The sequence below is a fragment of the Vanellus vanellus genome (genome assembly GCF_965231255.1).
Source record: "Vanellus vanellus genome assembly, chromosome: 2".
Lineage (NCBI taxonomy): Eukaryota > Metazoa > Chordata > Aves > Charadriiformes > Charadriidae > Vanellus > Vanellus vanellus.
In genome coordinates, this window is record NC_138906.1 from 51,404,595 (window position 1) to 51,425,292 (window position 20,698).

Genomic DNA, 20,698 nt, shown 5'->3' on the forward strand with positions numbered 1-20,698 from the left:
TGCCACAGGTGTGTAGTGTAGATAATTGCTGTAGATATTTCTGTCATTTGCAAGAGTTTTTAGATTTTAAATAGCATTTTCCAAAGGATGCTCCTGAGCTGTGTTTGCTTATTGAGAGGATTCTTGAACCTTCAGGCTTTTAACTCAATTTTTCTGAAATCATAAGGCTGACAAAAACGCTCTCGTCTTCAACTATTGCTTTAACTTCTCTTTTTAAATAGACTGCTGGTGTTTTGGTTTGGCTATAATAATCTTTTGGACAAAAATAAAATTGAAATTCTAGCCACCTGCATTGGAACATTTAGGGCATTATTCAACACAGCAAACCAGGCAGGAGACAGAGCACCATACCTCTAACCAGCATCCACTTCCTTCTGGCTCGATAACTAAACAAGGACTCAGAAAAAGAAATATTAGACCGTTTCACCTGGAATTTTCAGGATGGTCATAGCATTACTCGGAGACTTCAGATAACAGAGCGGGCCTGTCCAAGCTACAGAAAGGATTTTCTGAGACTGCCTGGCATGGCTTTGTATGTATATGGTAAGGTAGTGAAGAGAAATGTCAGCCTTTTCAGAGAAACATCTAGTTTCCAAAGGGTGAACAGATGTGATACTCACTTTCATGGACTTTTCATGAATGTCTGTCACTGTGTGCTATTCAAACAGTAGATACAGATAGCATGGGATTTACATTGCCATAAATAAAAGATAACTAACATCTTTGAATACACAGTTAGTTGGTGAATAACTCACTAGTATATTAGTGGCAATTTTGCAGATGGTGATTAGCAACTTATTGGCAGCTAATTATTGATTATATTTGAGGTATTCTGTAAAATCCACAAGACACTTATGAATATATAGGAATCATTTATACGTTGTATCCATACTGTTTCCCTATGATATTCATAATTTTCATTACTTCCTTTCCTGGACACAGCTCTATTGCTTCTTGATAATGGTCTACAGAATTATGTCTTTGCCTTAGCTCTGGAGCCGGCAAAGTTACTCAGTGAAGCAGGTTCCCTTAAGCTGGCAATGAGTGATGGCAGGCCCACTTCTGTAAATGCAAAAACTAACACATTCTAAGAAATCTTTCCCCTCACAAAAACTTGATTACTTCTGACCACTGCTTGGCTATCTGTAAAAGTACCGTAGGAATTTCACTTAATCATTATGTGCTGGGCTGTTTTCTCAGCTGGTGAAATTAATGAGCCTTTTCAAATCTAGAGAGGTGCCATCAAAGAGTGAATTGCTGCAACAAATACAAAGAAGTAAACACAAGTACAAAACCACCTCGTTACCACTGAGTTTGTGGTCAAGCCTTAGGCGGTGTTATACTGCAGGAGAATCATACTTTCTAGAGCAACCATTGAAGAGGGCAGTCCAGCTAAGCTCACTACCTCAGCTGTGCTTCTGGGAGCCAGCTATGCCAGCTGTAAAACTGAGGCAAAGATGCTTTCGCTAACATCAGTGCTGACAATGAAAGAACAAAGAGTTCTGATGAAAGCCAGACCCGCTCTATTAAAAAGACTTAAATTGAATTTTAACCATAGTTTGAAAGTCGGAAAAGGATTAGTCAGGTAGATTACCGGGAAAAAATTAATGGAAAAAGTTATTTAGCTGGGTCTAAGCAGCGTTATAAAGTTCACAAGAATGGAGATTAACAGATCTCGCCTAGGCTTTTGTTTTTGTTTTGTTTTGGTTTTTTTTTTTTTCTGAAATAATATCCACATACAGTAATACTTCAGAAAGCTAGGACATTTTGAAACTAAGAGAACATCTATGTATCTAAAGCATAGAGTATGGATCTGGTGAATAATATATTAGAAAGAGATCTGCTTTTCTAACTGGATCAGACATGTTTTAGAAGTTCAAGACATTCAGGGATGTGGTCAGACTTGTAGCTAGTTACAGACTCGTGGCTAGAAATTTCCAAATCTTGTCTCAGTGCAATATTTTGGTCACCTTACTGTAAGTTTTAGTATCAGTATAAAATATCATGAAGACATAATTAAACTTTACTTAAAAGAAATTTGCTGGCATTTTCAGAACTAGAAACTTTGTCCAGGCTTTATAATGTTTTGTACTATATTTAAAAAACATATTTGCTTAAGTTTTTAACTATGATGGCCAGCAAAAAAAATTAATTTAATTAAAAAAATTCACGTATGCCTTTGGAAATTAGATTAATTATTTAAATATGTTTAGAAGCTGAATGTTACCCAGTCAAACATGCATAATTATTGCTTAATAATAATAATAATAGACTAATATAATCTCTGCCAAAAGAAAAACTGTAACAAAACAGAAAGAAAAGTATTCCCTCAGTGGTCACTTAGAAGGCCTCTCACACATACACCAAAATAGCAAACATCAGATCACAAAATTGTGGTTGTTAGCTGATTCAATAAAGGACTAAAAAAACCCCAGAATATTTTATAATTTGTTCACATTTAAAATGTAACTGGTACTTGAATGAGTGGTTTTATGCGGTTATTCTCATTCTTGGCTTGGGTGATATTTGTGATGAAAGATCTTCCTGTCAGACCAAATATGGAAGTATGTGGAGTATGTGTCTTCTAAATAAATAAATAAAAATTTTAGAAGATCTAAGTGTGCCTATTTACCTTTAAAATTCAACAGATTCTTGACCATCTGTTGCTCATAACATTGATTTCCATTCCTCTTGGCACTATACCTGCTAAAGTCAGTTCATATTAATGTCAGAGATGATGCATAAAGAATAAAAAATGTGTCTGCATTTCAGCTACCGAGGCTCCAGAGGAAGGAATACAATATTAAACCAGCAGATACCTGAATTCACCTAAAGAAACTCCTCCTTGTCTGTGCTTCTTGGGTAGCTTTCTCTTCCTATGTCTCTGAAGAGTTAATGGCTGAATCAGGGTAAGAGGGGACAGCAGGTGTTTATTTTGAAGATAAATATACTGTTAGGTAGCTCATGGTCCAATGATCAGTATGCAACGATACAAAGACTGGGGACGGCTGTGATGTACTGTGACAAACAGCAAAGTGACACGCTGATTGATCTGTGAGCCCAGTGGAGAAGCCAGTCAATACCAGTAAAATTCATGAAGTGTTTCTTTCTGCCAGTTTGGCTGACACACCATTGATGCATGCTGGAGAGCTAATGTCATTAGCCAAGCTGTACTGCAGCATCTGCCACTTCCACAAACCCATCAGAGACACCCATGGGTAAGATGGCATTTGGTTTATGTAGCTGATGACAAACCAATCAGTCGTTTCTCAGCAGTCACCAGGCAGTTTCTCAGCAACCTTGCAAAGACGAAGAAACGTGTGCTTACACAGTAGTAGACTCTCATCCTTGCACATTAAACATGCATTGACCTGGTTTACTTTAACATGTGAATGTCAAGTTTCTGTTCCTCAATCACTGGTTTATGCTGTGGAGTTGACACAACGCAGTTTCTATATGCAATAGCCCTGCTTATCCCCTTTTCTCTCTACTTGTCCCTGTGCACCAAGCTACCAACAGTTTCCTGAAATTCAGCTATTTCTCTTCTCATTATAAAATGAAACCTAATACATAACAACATAGAAAATGAAATTATACATAATGCTGTAGGAGTAAAAACAGCAGAAAACCAAGACAAGCAAATCTAGCAGGAACAAGAAACACACGTACCTTAACTAACACCCCCCCTCCCTTATGTTTTCCTCTTTATTGGGATTGATTCTGGTTTCAAGAAAGCCACCAGAAAAATCTCTCACTGACTGCCAAACCAGAATCTAGTCCACTGTTTTTCCGCCTGTTTTCTTTCAGACTACCTAAAACCAAATCTAATCACATATATCAGCAGAAGAACAAAACGTGAGATTGCATGATTTTCACAGCAGATGAGAACACTCCGTCTCTCTAATAACAAGATGCTTTGGAGGAAGTGCATAAGAAGACACCCTTGCAGCAACCTTTTGGGGATAAAACAACAGGAGTTTTCACTTCCAGAATCAAAGTTCCCTGGTGACCGGACTCCCAATATTTCCATAAAAACTCTCTAAGTAATCAAATTCAAGAAACTGACTGCAGGCAAGGAATTCAAGATGGCCTGTTTTTCCCCGATTATAGTTTTGTCAAACACCCGTTGGCTAACACCCTCAAGCACGGAACTTTGATATCACTTTAAAACCTCGTCTGTATTGTTTTTATACTTAGTTTCAGAATTGGATATTATAAATTTCCCTTTAAAGGTCAAATTCCTGAGTGAAACTTGTTTGGGCAGAGTCTCAGAAGAGAAGGGTGCAAAAATGTGTATCCTAAGTTGTCTGGCTGAGATAAAGAGCAGTAAAGTTCCTCTTGGCCTGTAAACATGTTATGGCAGATAGCTTTTAAGATAAGCCTCATTTGATGTGGAAAAGGTTAGAACAGACTGAATGTGTTTAAATGATGATTATGGACTTTCAAGACTCCATTTTGTAGTTGAACAAAAGGCTGCCCTAAACTCAGTAACTGCTTAAGGAAGAAAGGTGTGACTACGAATGAACCTATTGGAAAACCAGTCACCACCTTCACTGCAAGCTGAGACTCAAGACATTACCATTGCGTTGCTGAGCCTCTGTTCTCCTTATCCTGAAAATCTGGTTAGAACGAGAAGTCACATCCATCTCCATCAGGGGTGGCTAAATCCCGAGAAACATCTAAGAAATGAAGTTCCTGCTCAAATGAGCTAAAATCTTCTCTTACCTTATTCTTTCCACACTTTCCATTTTCTGTTCTCCGCCAAAACCAAGAAAAGAGCAGAAAACGTTATTGTCCCTCAACAACACTACTGACTTACTCCTCTTTCCCCAGTATATCTCCAGGGGTCTGACAAAAGGAAGAAGCTGAAGGGAGAGGAGAGCTTGAGAAAACTTGGAGGGAAGGGCAGCTAAGATAAGAAAGGGATGACCAAAATCATTGTGGGAATCTGAGGTGGCAGAGCAAGCAAGGAAAACATTGAATTTGTCATGAGCAGCTCAATGTAGCAGGAGAAAAAAACATGCGTGTTTTGGATATATTATTTGTTGCAATAATCTTAGAAAATTTACTCAACTTCAGCATAAATACCTGATCCGTGGTACAGTGGTATATAGATTCGAAAGCAGGATGGTTGACTGCGGCCTCTTCCTCTGACCTGGGTAAAAGGGCTTGTGTTGTACAGCTTGGCAACACGACAGCTTTTCCAGACTTCCAGGGCATGTTACTTCAATCACTGCTGAATTAATTTCACTAACATTTCCACTGTGGGCATGACATGTCTATAAATACTTTTTTTTTTTTTTTCTGTGTCTATTCATTGGAGAATCCTCCAGGCCCAGTAAAGCAGCCACCAGTATCACAAGTGGTTATAGAAAGGGTTAGGAGAGCACGAGCAAAATGGCATGGGAATATGGGAATGAAAGAGTAAAGAAAACTAGAAGAAAAATAGCCAATCTGTGCGCATTAATATTCTGAAACACTCTTTTCAAGGGAGAAGGAAGGGAAGAGTGAATTAAATTTTTGGAGTAACATCATATAATTTCTTATAGAACGATTACAGAATCTGAATAAAACAACAGTCTTCTTTTTTTGGGAGCATAAAGGGAAAAATTGTTCTATTTTTAAACTTCAAAAGTAAACTGAACATCTTCTCTATGTAATGTTCAAGGTTAGCTTTTTTAGTATTCCTCAGTCAAAACCAAAAGATCTAATTTCAGGAGTGTTTGAAGAGCTTTTATAAATAAGAAATACCTGTATTGCCTCTGCTTTCAGAATATCACAGAACATTTGTTAAATTATGAAAACATATCACAGAACAAGCTAGAATTTGTGGAGCTTACCTTCCTACGATGGGATGGCACAATAAAATATGTTTCAATATTATGCTTCTTCAAGAAACTATTCCTTTCATGACCATATCCTGGTTCTACCTCGTAGTCCCCATTTAGGCACTCTAAGGTGGTCTTTGTAATGTGAACTTTCCTGGAGAGGAAAAATCGGACATTCTTGCTTAATGCAAAGAAAGATACAGTATGAGCCTGTTGTTACTGAAATACACTCTTGTGCAGAAGATTGTAAAGAGGTCAAATTACATGCAAAACCCCATTTTTGATGTAAAAAAATTGTTTTCTCTTTTCAGCCAAATAGATATATTTCTATGCGTTTCCTAAACTTGAGCAAAGTGAGCAGAAAGATAACTGTTGACTGTCCAAACACTTGCATATTTGTTGATTTGTAGAAAGTGAAAGTCTGCACATCTTCCACATTGTGTGGCTTTCTTAAGTGTTTACCTCACTGCCTGCTTGGACAAACATCCTGCTGGTTTGAAATTTCTGACTTCACACTCTGAATCTCTCCTCTGCATAAAAGAAAAACTTATTTTTCCGTTCCCCTTTGTGTCTCTGACTTGTTTCACTTACTCTGTTTTGTAGGCAGCTTTCTAATTCACTTTGTTTTGGCAGAAAATCCATCTTTGACACTATTCATGAGTTTTCTTATCCTGAAAACTGTCTTCACATTTTCACCCAATAGACCCCTTATATTTGAAATGTCTTCACAGAGGATACCTGAAAAGCTATTACTGCTTTCCTCTATTAAACATGTGTTCAATTTTTTTTTTGCTTAAAAGCCTTAAGGTAAGGAACATACAAAATACACAGCCAAAATTGTCTAAGCAGACATACTTAATAAATAGAAATTCACTCATCTTAACCACAAAAATTAAGAGGTTCCATTGCCCCCCTGTTCATCAAATCACGATCTTGTAAAAATCCAACAGAGAATGGTAGGTCCCAGTCCAAATGTGAGCTACACATAGAATCACTCCCGTGCACCTTTGCGAAAGCACACTTTGTACATTTAAATTGAGTCCACGGCTGTCCAAGGAGTACTTAAAATTCCAGGATGTGCCCCAAGGGTTGGCTGCAGGTTTATGTGCTACTGTATCATTTGCACACACACCATCAATATCCGAGTTCATAAACAGGCAATTTTTTTTCTATAGCACACTACTAGTGTTGGAAACCTTGGAGTAATGCACCCCCCCCCCCCCCATGTGTAGAGGTACAAGGCTAAAGATTTCTTGGAATTACTAGATGGTTTTACTTTTATAACATGAAGTGGTGAAAATCTAGCATTCCTACAATTGCCCCATTCCTACGCTTTTTATTTGGCAGCTTCAAACAAAGATTTTGTTTGGAAATGTTTCGTTCTAATCCAACCTATTAGTAATGTAAATATCAAGATCATTTGGAGAATTCCACAGGATAAATCACATAATACATTGATTGGTTTTGCTGAACACAACCCTTCTTATCGACAGCAATTCCATTGCAAATGCCTCAAAGAAGGAACCAATTTTTTCACCCATACAGGTTTCTCTTTCTTTTTCTATGGTTCTTTCTCAGACTTACCCAGGCAGTCCTCCAGCTTCCATTACATTAGCTAAAGTCACATCATTTGACCAGACATCATATTGCCATTTTCGGAGACCCAGGACCCCACAAAGCACCCTGCCTGTATGCAATCCAACTCTCATGTTGAGATCAACCTCTGTGGCTTCTGCAACAGATCTAGAATAGACAGCATCAGAATATTATTCTTTCGACAATGGCATTGCTCTTGATTTTCTTTTTCTCTCCTTCCCCAAAAGTTAACATATATATACATGACTGAATAGACAGGATCTTTTGAAAATCTCAAATTATATATTCATGTACTGTTCTTTTCCTTTACTAGTTTCAAAGACCCAATTGGAATTCCAAAGAAATAATTTCTTGGTCATATTTTAATTACTGTTGGACCAAAATCTCAGTATTTCTAAATTTCTTGATCTAATCCATTATAATTTAATTTTCCAGGTTTCAAAGAAAGCCAGAAAAGGTTACGTTTCATTACATTTAATAAAATAAAAAAAAAGAGGACAGTAAAGCAAGTGTAGTAAATGGCTTTGTCATGAAACTTCCCTAAGACTATAACTTTTATGTTTTATTTGCCCCTGTTGCAGTATTTGCAATCACTGTGCTACAGAAACTTAGATATTTTACTGGGACATAAACAAAGAACTTTCTGATTGTAGCTCAAATAACTCAGAGACAGCCAGCTTAACTCCTGTGCTTTCCTGTTTCTCTTGCATTTCTCACATACTTACTTTTTTTTTTTTTTCATAAATGTCCCTTTTTCCCCGATGCATATTTATTTCAGCAGGACGACAAGTGACCACAACATGATTGTTGGAATCAAAAGAAGATTTTAAAAATTATCTCAATAGGCTTTATTTTAACCTGACATGAACATAAGCAACCATGTTTCAGTTCTACCATTACTCCAGACTGCATTCAACTCAGTATTAAAAAGGGCTATCTGGCTTCTTTTTACTAAAAATCTCTGTTAATATTTCTCCTTGTCCTAGACTTGGGTTTACTGGTTGGTAGATTTATCTCTCTCAAATTCTTTTTTTGCCTGCCCCACTTCACTCATATAAAGATCATGACTGATTCTACATGGGCTAACCGAGTTTCATCATGAAGGAGTTTAATATTAAGCATTAAGGAAAAGATTGGTCTTGTGAGTAAAACATAAACTTGAGTCACTGAAGACTTGCATTTAATTTCTCTCCTCTTTTACCACAGTTCATGGTGACTCAAAGTAATTTTATCCTCTTTCAGTTCTCCATCTGTAATATCAAAATAATACTTTATTTTCCTTACTTCTTTTCTTTGCAGTGGCTTGACATCAAGGTAATAGTGTAAAACATTTATTTTTTAACTAAAATAATATAAAATAATCTGGGAAAAGAGCATAGTATGGACCCCAACATTTCCTCTCTGTGCAGCACAGAGGGTTAAAAATAATTAAAAGTTATTGTCTCATTTATGTTGTCAGTTTAGATTTGTAGTGTTCTCTAAGTTCATCATTTAAGTACAATTCCACTTGAATGAAAATCTACCCAGTGAAAAATTAGCATTTTTTTTTCCCAAGTGTCTCAGGCTGTCAGTCTTCTTGGATGATACTCATTTAATATTTCATGTTATTTTTTCAACTGATATTTTCACCCTATGCTACTGCTAGGAAACTGTTGCAACTACTAGTAATCACACAGAGTTGTGCTGCGCCTCTACCTTTATGGTATGCTCAGCTACGCATCATTTCCTACAGTGAGACCGAAAGGGCACAGACTTATATTTAAATGCTCGTACAGTTTCTGTCAGAAAAGAGGTATGAAGAGGTACTAGTTGAGAAGGCAAATGGATAAGCAATGACTCCACTCTACTATGTTCTATTTGGTTCAATTACTCAGTTACAGGACTACAGGACAAAGACAATGATGAAAGCAATAAATCAGTGCAAGAACAGCAGATGAAGAGCAATTATAAACACTAATATCTTTCCAAAGTTCCTGCAAGAGTGCCACAGAAACCACATATAACTATGGAACTTGCACCTGTAAATTAAATCTAGCCTTCAGAGATTTTCATTGTGTAGCTGGGAAAGGAGGAAACAATTGGCAAAGTCATTATTAAAAGCATTTTTAATTTTGGTGCCACAGTAAGGAAGGATTCTTCATTTCTGTGAATGCAGGACACGCTATAACTTGTACCCTGTACTGACTTGTGAACACTGTAAAGGAACCTTGAAGCTAAGAGTCTTTCACATTACATGCAGAGATAACACTGTGCATAAATATCTGCAGCTTTTTCTGTTAGAGACACCTGGCATTCCACAGTTAAGCTGCAGGACAAAAAGAGAGAGTACCGGTGAATATATGAAATCAGCATAAGACTTGATTTTGATTAGGTTTTTAAGTTTAAAATTTCCATTGCATTTAATAGGAGAAGACCATAAACTGAGGCTCTGGCTATAATTTTCCCTTGATCTTCATTTACCATTATATTTTTTAAAGTATCATCCAGCTACACTGGATTTGGCAGACAGATCTTTAGGAGGACTTTTCAACTACTTCAGGAGCAGTCACTGCATTTGTCTCTTGTATAGTTGTACTTCTTTAAATACAATTAATAGAAAGGGCAGCATAGGTCAAGATGTGGGGTGAGCAGCACAAGATACCTGACCTCAATTTAATTACCAAACTCTACAGCCGTTAAGTGCTGAAGTATATACCATGTCAGCCATCACTAATGTGAGGGATGTGGAGATCTCTTTTGTCCCCACAGGGAATGTGGGCATACTACGTTTTTCAGTCATATTTTATGCAACAGCACATAAAGCCTTATGCACAGCGTTCTGAAAGATTAAATATTTTCTTCTCTTATTTCTACGGACTGCAAGTCAGCTTTCCTTTATTCAGTATCTGTTCCCAGTCAAGCCTCAAAAATTACTCCAAGGAGTCCTAAAAGGACTTGAGTGTTACAGGGCTTGTTGTCCACACTGCTTGACAAAGCCTTGAAAGAAATGGAAGGAGCTAATAATATAAGCACCTAATGATAACTTAACCATTAACAGACTGACCTTACACCAAGACCACACCCCGCAAGCCAAAGCCCTTCAGGATTACACTTTGCTTAACTGTCTATGTTCTACTGCATAACTAAGTGCCTATGTAATCATCTTCATTGGTGAACCTGCAAGCGTGTGAATTTTTCTGTTCACAAATGAATGTTATTTTTTTTTTTCAATCTCAGACAATATATAAAACCTCAAGCTAAATGTAAGTGGAAAGATACAATATACTCGAAAGTTTTCCAAATGTTAACACAAAAGTAGCGCCAGAAAGACATGGAAACCAAAAAACATATTCTTTTTAAACTAGAAGCATGCAGAGCCTATATAAGTGACTAATAAGATAACCATCTATAGCTCAAGTAACCTAACAAGCCTTTAAATTTTAGTTCTCTCCTTAGCTGCAAATATTTCATGTGCTGCTACAAACCATCAAAGTAATTTAGATCATCTGCAGAACAGCTCCAGACCTGTGCTGCATTTGAAGGAAAAAAAAAAAAAAAAAAAAAAAGGCTCTGCATCCCATTTCTTATAAGTTATTTAGGGCTTTTCTTTAGGTCCAAAAATATCTGCATAGAAATAGATGTTTCCTGGTTAAAGGCATAGACAAGATTTTTGGTTCAGTTTCATTCATTTGCTTTTTATATATACACGGTTCTAAGTTAAGGGTGTCCTTTATTTTTGCGCGTCTCCCTAAATATATCTGCATCAGTTCCATTTCAACATCATCAGGAATTGGCTATTTCTTGGATGTTAACGACAAAGACTATCTTTCTATGAACACCTCTGTCAGCACAGCAGGTCATGGGAGGAGAGGCTGCAGGGCATGGCCTAAAGTACCAAGTAATACCCATACACCAGGCCCCCTTGCCTTCTCTCAGATTTGTTTTCCCATATGGTGGGGGCCACGTTTTGTTGTTTGAAAACTTTTGCTGTCCTGTTTAAGCAGCTGTTTCTTCAGGTCAGGTTTGGGTTTTTTTTATTTGTTTGGGGTTTTTTGTGGTTTTGGTTGTTTTTTTGTTTGTTTGTTTTTTCAATATTGACCAGAGCTGCATGCTTTCCCAGTACATTGCTCACCTGGAGCATGGCAGCAGGAAGCTAGGGCAGAGAGCCTGGGCTGTGAAGGTTTGATGGCTTCAGCAGTCAAGAGGCTCACTTTGACAGAGGTGCAAGCTGACTGAGCTTTCACCAATGGTGGTGAAGTCAGTTTATGGTAGACAGTGTTCTCCACTGCTGAAAATGAAGTTGCTGGTTCTCCCAGAATTGAAGGTCAACTCACTCCTGCCAATCCAAGCTTCCCCAGGCCCTGGACCTCTGGAGGATCAGGGGAAAAGTATCAACAGTGTTGACATCAGTAAAGTTAGTGCTTCTGCCTTCTTCCTCAGACAAAAAAATCACACAGGAAAATTTGACATTTCAGTTGGGCTTCCTCAAACTGGCTGCTGTAGTTCCTCTCCCTTTTCCAGTGCCTTTGGTCAGCTGATGACCAAACCCATGGGAAGGTGACAGTTCAAGCGCCAGCCTACACAATGTCCCATGCAACCAAGCAGCAACACAATGTGTGGGTGCAAAATAAGCACAACTTCCATTTGTGAGGTCATACATGGATGAATGGTGAAGTCATCCATACCAAGCAGAGTCAATCATATGGGATAAACTCACCTACGTGACACAAAGAAAAGCTGATCTATCTCCTGATAAACCCCACTGGGGTGCCCAGATTTCAAGAAGCAAAGGTTCACGGACACTTTCCTTCAGACCTCTTCAAACTCCACATGCAGTAGGAACATTCAATACAGTGGGGCAGAGGAAACCTATTCTAAAGTAAACCTCTGCCTCCTCCCCCCCTAATATGTATAGGTTAAACTGAAATAGTCAGCACTTGCTGCTATGATCTACAGATGTGCTCCTACTGTGCCATGCTACCTGCTAACATAGACATAGCCAGTGATGCAGCTGGTGGTGCAATTCCTTCTGAGTGAGTACTAAAATGGCATCCCAGTAAAATGTCAAGGGAAGAAGTGAAAATGTATCGTTTATGTGACGACATGAATGATTACAAGATCCCATTACACTTTTGACAAGTTTATGGATGTTAACCCCAGTATTCTGGCCCAGTCCCAAATCTAGTATTTATATCCTGCTCACCCAGATTCCCTCCTCATTTCTAATTGGAAACATTACAGTTCGCTTCTTGCCCTGTGGCATTATCGAGTGCATTTAAATAACTCTCTCATTTCATCACATTTCATCTCCTATGAGGTTATATTTCTGGACTAAGCCAAAGAAATGTTTAATATAATTTATATAAGTTGATGAAGTGCTCTGTAAGGAAAGACAAACTATTATTAAGAATGTACAAAATTGTCCCCGTAACACTAGCTTAAACCAGAACTCTAGCCAGTTTATGGGGGGGAGAAGAAAGAGCTTGGGTAGCTGGGCAAAACTTTTCTACATGGCAATTTGCTAATAAATATATCTATTTAGAAAGTAAAATACTGTAGTAAATAGAGTGGAACCTTCAAAGGCAAACAATTTAAGTAAGGTGAAGAGCGTACTTGGCCTAACACGTTCAAAACCAAGGTGAGGACATCTGCCACATTAGAGTAACATCTGGCACATTAGAGGTGCTAATGAACATGACCATTTTCATTACATTACTAACAGAAATCTGACAGTTAAAACCCACCTGATGAAAGCAACATCAGTGGTATCCAACACTTAAATCTCACTTAAATACTGCCATGATGGTTTAAGTGATTCTGAAGTAGAACAAATACCTGGCCTGTACTGAGGCACTGACACAAAATTCATTGACAGCAGAAATTCTTTTGGAATAGAAACAGAATATAACACTATCTGTTTTGTTGGGGTTTTCAAGGAAAAAAAAATAATCCTCCCATAATGATTCTGGTCTGACTTTAACTGTGCCCTTGAAAAGAAAAAACTTTGTAGAAGGCAGATGAAATTGTGAAAATTTTAAGTATTTTATAATGTTCTTTGAAAATTATCCTGAAATCTCAATCTAAATGTAATGAGGCAGCATTATCAGATGATACTCACATGCAGCACCATATTCTAGGATACTTAAATAACATTTACACAGAACATGAAGAGAATAGAAAGCATAAATTTCTATGAACTCATTATAACATTCAACTCAGTCAAATCACAGATCCATCAATGAGATACTAGAAGCTTCTATTCCTCGATTTCCTGGAAAATAGGACATCTTGGTTGTACATATTTCTAAGACAGGCACTTTTCATAGATCCATCAGTTGAATCACAATTCAAGTGATTTTATTTATTTATTTATCCCAGAAATATGCATTGAGCCTGGATCTTACAGTTCTTACTCACACAATTCCTAATTTATAAAAAAGCAACTGGGATTAATTAATTGTGCTTAAATACAAAGGATGCAGAATAGGTCTCTAGCCATTCAAATACCCTAAATAAATCTTGCACCTTCCTATAACCTTGCCTCTTCTCCATCTTGCCCTCTCACTGTGCTCTGATCACTGACTACACACTCTAAAGACTTACAATTTATGAATTCTTTAAAAAAGAAAATGAAGTTGTCAGTTAGTTATCTTCTACCACAGACCCTCACTAAACATGTCGAGATAACATACTACAGCCCATCCACTTAGAATCACGGAGTTGATGATGCTGGAAAGGGCCTCTGGAAATCATCTAGACCAATCCCTCTGCTCACAGCAGGGTCAGTCAGCTACAGAAGGTTGGCCAGGACCTGGGCTTTAAATCCCTCCAAGGATCCAAATTCCACAACCTTCCAGTGCAACGTCTACAGTATCTGACCACCTCCACAGTAAAAAAATTTTTTTCTTATATTTATATGGAATTTCTTGTATTTCAGTTTGTGTCCATTTCCTCTTACCCTGACATTGGATACCACGGATAAAAGTTTGGTTTTGTCCTCTGTACACCCTCTCATCAGGTATTTGTATGCATTCATAAGATTGTCCAGGCTCTTCTCCAGGCTGAACAATCCCAGTTCACTTCCTTTTTAATTCAACTCCTTTCTCAAGCTTACATTATCACGACAGCAGCCAATAAATGACAACATCAAAAGGGAACATGCTTCATTTCTAATATTAGTAAAACTTAAACATTCAAAAAATGAAAGTTCAGACAGCTATATCACTGCCTTATTTGTATACATGAAACACAGCACAACTAATGAATTAAAGATTAATGCTAGGCATTAAGAGCATGACAGCATCAGCTACTGCTTCCCAGGGTTTAAAAAAAAAAAAAAGACTTTGGAAAATGTGTACAAGGTCTGTATATCTAATTATGCTTCTAAAGGCCAAGACTTCCTTATAAATGGAGTATCCATATACTGCTGGAAGAATGCACATATACATAATTTGCAGACTGAGGATATTTTTTAGGATTTTAAAGTATCCTAAACTATCATATATTATCATAGATTACAAAGTCTTTTATCGATTTTACAATTTTTACAAAGATGATGAACTAGCACTGAATGAGAGGGAGAACATGGATTCATTTACCCAAATCTTCACGTTCTGAGAGATTTTATAAATGAACATTGTAATAAAAACATATGGATTGAGCTAGAAATAATAATGAGCCTTCGATTGCTTTAAGTACTCCTCTCCTTTTTTCTATGCTTTCAAGTCCTCTGCAAAGAAAGCTCAATGAATCCAGGTTCATAGAAAAGTTTAAGGTTGATATGAAACAACAAAAAATGTGTGATAATGTCAATGTTCCCCTAAGGCATTAGCAAGGTTTGAACAACTAGCCATTACTTCCATAGAGATGAACCCAATTCTATTGAGCAAAACTTACAGTAAACTCTGTGAGAGGATCAGAATACATTCTTCTACAACACCAATACTCTCCACAAATGAACACAATTGGGTTTTGGAACAACAACTTCTTTGTGTGCATGTATGCGCATAAATATCCTCACATACAAATGGAAGACATGAATATATGATGTGGCAAAAGCTATATTAGAAACAAGAAAGAAGGTGAGGTGTTCCAAATAAAAAATGCGTAATTTGAATTCATAAGCCTCATTTTTGCTTATTCTACAATCTTTTTTCTTTATTTAATAGTCTGCTATTCATTTTTATATTGAGATTACACTGTAGTCTATTCACCTTCACAGAGAAGGCAGGTCTTCTCTGCGTACAACGCAAAAACTTGGGGATTAAGTGAGGGGAAGCAGAACCTTGAGCCAACTCTATATTCCCAATAGCCCAGCTGACAACAGAGAGAAAGAATAACTGGCTACTGGAAACAGTGGCCAAACATTTTCCAATACAGAACAGGCTAAGGCCCCTGATGTGACACATTTGCGCAAGCTCATTCCAAATGTACTAGCACTGTGCTGACCAGTATTTATTTATATACAGAATTAATACAGGTGCGCACTCCTCCCTATAGCCTCCCTATAAAATACATGCACAGGCACGCGCACACACACACACAGACCAATACAGTAGTGAAGAAATTTCCCATCTTTATCCCTTCCGTCCTATATAATGAAATAGATCTTCAGCTCTTGCTAAAAGCTCATTCACAGTTCTCTCACATTCACATTTTTCGCCTTGGTGAAATAATGATCAGTGCAGAGCTCTCAAGCATAAAAAAAAAATATTCTGATCAGCAAAGTGAATTTCACATTACATTTCTGAAAAGCAGAATAAATTAAAGATTTAAGCAAGACATACAGAAAGGAGAAATCAGCAAGCTATCATTTTGAGAATGCAAACACATATACAGCATGCATACATCAGGACTGGCTTGGAGTTTACATACTGGTGTGCAAAATAAGCACTGTTTATCCCTCTAAAACAAGAAATTGGGACTCCTTCGTGGCAAATGGCCATAGGAATATTTCATTATTTCCCAGTATCTTTCTGCCTCCTCATCAGTACAGGTATATGCCTCTACATACTCATACTTGTGCACTTTTTCCTCACAGCAATTAAATGGGGTGGAAAATTGATGTCTAGAATGACCCTTCCTAAGATCAGTATCCTTTGACCTGAATGCAACAGTGTGAATTGCTAGGTGGGCAGTGCTAGCAGACACTGCTGTTTTTCTGAGAACACACTTTCTGAAAGCCACATAGAAGTTGTTATGGCACTCCTGTCTGGGTTCACCGTGCACAGTACTTACGTGATGGTGTCAATCATATCCAGTCCCATTTCAACACAGCAATGGGCATGATCTGTTTTGGGCTGGGTCAATCCTGATACACAGTAGTAACAGTCCCCTAGGATTTTTATCCTTCTGCAGTGGTTTTCCTGTAATAAAAACAGAATGGGAAAAGTTATGCTGTTCATATAAATATTCTAATATTTACAGGATAAAATCTTCTCCAACACTATGCAATCATTCAGGGAATCCTTTTGAGGCCAAATGAAGTAAACTACAGTTCGTGAAAGCTGGGTTCCCTGTACAGAACAGCTGACATACATTTCTGTTTGTTTGTTTGTTTGTTTTCTTATGAATATGCACATATATATTGGAGATCAGCCCTGTGTTGTTCAACACACATGAGGTAACACTGCTTAAAACTATAGTTCTGAACACATATTATTCCCTTGCCCTCACATTAGGTCAGTATGAATTCAAGATTTGCAATGAGACTTCATTTCTGTATGAACCCAAACCAAAGGACTGAAGACAAACAACTACTGAATATCAGGAAACGTTTGTATTCTGAGAAGCTTTTATTTCAAATCCACTTCCAGTTTACCATGAAGGACGATGTATTTATCTGTAAAGGTACACATATTTGTGCATTACCAATTCATAAATCACAATTTACAATACAGCACGATCAGTGTAAATATGACACAGTTGCAGACCAGAAGATACAGGCAGTTTGTGGTAGCATTGAATTTATCTCCCGTTTGCACACAGTTTAATTTCTACAGTCAGAGATCTGTCTAAATTTCTCTCATTTTGAAAAACCCATGATGGCATGTGATGATTGCTACATTGGTTTGAGCAGAAAGTTTATTTCTAAACAAAATACCTTTAATGAAGCAGTGCCTTTAACTAATAAACTATGAGGAGACATGAAGAGATCACGGTCTCCCTTGCAGCTAGACTAAGGCAAATTCTAACCATTTAGAGTATGGCACAGAAAAGCAAATAACCTGATTAAATGAATCCAACTTACACAGCTGGGTCTACGCCAGTAACTGCCATGCAAAATTAACTGTTGTGAATATGATGAGAGAGGATTAACAAAAAGTTGATTCCTCCCCCAGCAGTGTGCTATATAGACTTGACTTCACTGGCACAGAAAGAGAAAAAAAATAAAAAAAAAGCGGGGTGGTGGTGGGGGAATTTAGAATTTCTGAAAAAAAAAAACAACAAACAAACAAACTAATTATACTGGTTCAGCTTCTCAGACAGGCACATATTCTTGCTCAATCTCCTACCTACAAGAATCAAAGCCTTCCTAAGTTGGCCACACTCTCCACATCATTACCCGTATTCCAGCTCAGAAGCGATGGTTATGCCTACAGCGATCCCTTTCTGTCCAACGTGTCATACACCAACATTCGGGGCTTGTTATTACACACTCCTCCAGCTGCAGGCATTCCCACGCCTGTCTTCTTTGTAAATGGTTCCGAGTATTGAAAAAATATTATCAAATGAGAATTACCTCTGTTCAGGCATGGAAGAAGGCATGTTAACACTGTTTGGGGAAATTGATTTGTCTACTTGTTTTTAGAAATTAAGCAATAAATTCAGACCTTGAAATAAAGAAGAGAGCCATCTTTTTGGATAGGCTTAACTAGCAGAAAAGGCTTTTCTAAGAGTGACTACTTAACATTTTTTCTGTTGTACAGCAGGATCCTAAATATACCACTATTTATCATTGCTAACATATATCTTGATGAATGCGAGCATAATTACTCTAGAAGCATTATCATCAAGGCCTTGGAGCATTCCCTCAGCCTATAGCCACAAAATACCTCACCAATTTCACTTACAGTTTTAATTGGGTATTTTGAGATCCTTGGTTAAATGGCATTATACGAGTAAAATAATTACTGGTGCACACAAAGTAACATGCAGACCTCAAAAATCTATCCCGACACAAAACAGGCCTTCCAACTCAAGGTTTTTGGACAGAAACCACTAAGTTTTTTAGTAGAAACCACTAAATTATACTGCCAAAATAAGCTTTTTTTAAAAAAAAATTGTGGTCAAATCTTGAAGCAGTAGAGGATACTCAGTAGATAAAGCTGGAACCTACTTTCCAAAATAAATCCAGTTTTGCCCCACACCTCACAATCCTCTACAAAGCCCTTTTCATCTTCAGATTTGGTATGCGTGATTTGTGGCCAGGCAATGACCAAGCCGAAAGTTATTCATAAAAGCCATTTCAGTAATCTGGGGTGGACAATACATATCTGTTAATCAATTAGTGTTCTCCCCTATTCAGTGCCTAACTCCAAAATGACTAATTTCTAATGATATTGTTTATAGAGCAGTACCGCACGTTTTATAACAGGGTAAACAAAAGTACTGTCAGACTGGCACAGCGCAGTCTAGCAGACTGGTAGATAGTTTAAGAAAGGAAAAAAAAAAACCAGAAGGGAGCTTGATCCATTACCACTTTTTCAAGTCAGTTTATTACTTGTGCAGGACTAAAATAAAAGAAAAAGAAAATAAGGACTGCAGCATTTTCTAGAGAGATATTAATTTTGATGGAAGACATATGGCTAAATCACCTGCTGTTTTGAAACCACTGCTCCGTTCCTCATCAGATGTTATCCTCACCGTCCTCATTTATAATAATCAATATGCAGTAATCTCTAGCAAAATCATTTGTTTACTTTTTCTCGACACGTGAAGCAGACTTCCACAAACTTCCAGCTTTATAAGAACAATCTTCTTAAGGATTGATATGCAAATTAACAAAACAAACCCTTTCCCTGTCTTTGTTTTGTTTCCTCAGCAACTTCCAAAGAAGCCCTTGACTCGGCAATATTTTTCACATTTGTGACAGTGACAAACTCAGGTGTGACAGTTACAAATTCTAGTTACACTTGATACAAGCAACGTCTGTTTAGAAACAGCTGATAATTTGGTTTTATGCACACGCTAAAAAGCACCAGAGACTGCTAGCACTGCATTAGCCAGGCAGCTTGCCCACCTGCGGTGCCTCACTGAGACGTTTCCAAAGCGGATCTGCACAATTCCCTCTGGCACAACTGTCAGTCACAGGGTTTGTCAGTGTGAAGTGGAAGCCCAGCTCGGAAAGCCGAAGATACTTCAAAGTTGTTATGAGCTTTCTTTACACTTTGAGACAAGCACTTTATAAAGCAGTTCATTCTACCTATCTGTTAGGTAGAATAGCGCTGTGGGGGGCTTCTGTTTCAACCAGCTCTGGGTTTTTATTGTTGTGGTAGTTCTTTATGTAAACATATTTTGCAGAAAGAGTGAAGTCTGCCAGCTTAGACTGCAAAACTGGAAATTCAGACCATTAACTCCATATTCTTCTACTATACAAATCAAATTTTTTTTTGTATACTCGGGATAAGGGTTTCTTTAATAAAAAGTGAAGAGAAAAGAATTTACAGTTTGTAACTATATACATACACACATATAAAAATCAGAAAAGGTTGTCTCAAAGAAATAACAAAGTTTATTGTGCTTTCAGACCTTTCCCAGCAGAATACATCAGCAGACAGCTATGTGTCCTCCTGAACAGAGAGATTGTCCTGGATAAGTACAAAGTGTTTTAAAGAAGGATCTTTCTCACATGTCAGATAGCAATAATTCTTACTGTTGCTGCTGTTCTGTTTGTTTTTGTTTTTTTTTTTTTTTTTATTATTATTATTGGGTTTGTTTCTTTTTTGGGGGGAGATGGTTTTTTGTTTTTTATAGTTAATCCAAGTAAGTAACTGTTTGTTACATGAACACATTCAAAGTCAGTCAGGGATGCTTAGTACATTGGTTTTATTTCTTGTAACACTGTCTGGTAGGAGAAGAGCCTCTTTAAAGCTTTTAATTATTTTAGATATGGTATATGCTAATGCAGGAAAGAGTCCCTGCTCTACCTTCTGTCACTGCAACAATTTTTGTATTTTTAAATACCCGTGTGTCATGGTATGTGAGTACCTATCAAAATGAGCCAAAAAGGAAGGTCAGATAGATTACAATTTTAAAAACCAAGATTTTAAAAGCTAAACACCAAACTGTTCTCT

General features: G+C 37.4%; 1 protein-coding gene across 1 annotated transcript in view; it reads right to left on the minus strand.

Moving 5' to 3' along the window:
• The window catches only part of ADCY1 (adenylate cyclase 1), a gene marked incomplete at both ends in the record, with an annotated part of 153,946 nt that overhangs the window by 41,866 nt on the left and 91,382 nt on the right, over window positions 1-20,698 (minus strand). Inside the window, 3 exons of the mRNA XM_082479370.1 lie at window positions 5,841-5,982; window positions 7,413-7,571; window positions 16,641-16,768. Coding sequence (XP_082335496.1) covers window positions 5,841-5,982; window positions 7,413-7,571; window positions 16,641-16,768 — 429 coding nt within the window. The remainder of the gene's footprint in view (window positions 1-5,840; window positions 5,983-7,412; window positions 7,572-16,640; window positions 16,769-20,698) is intronic.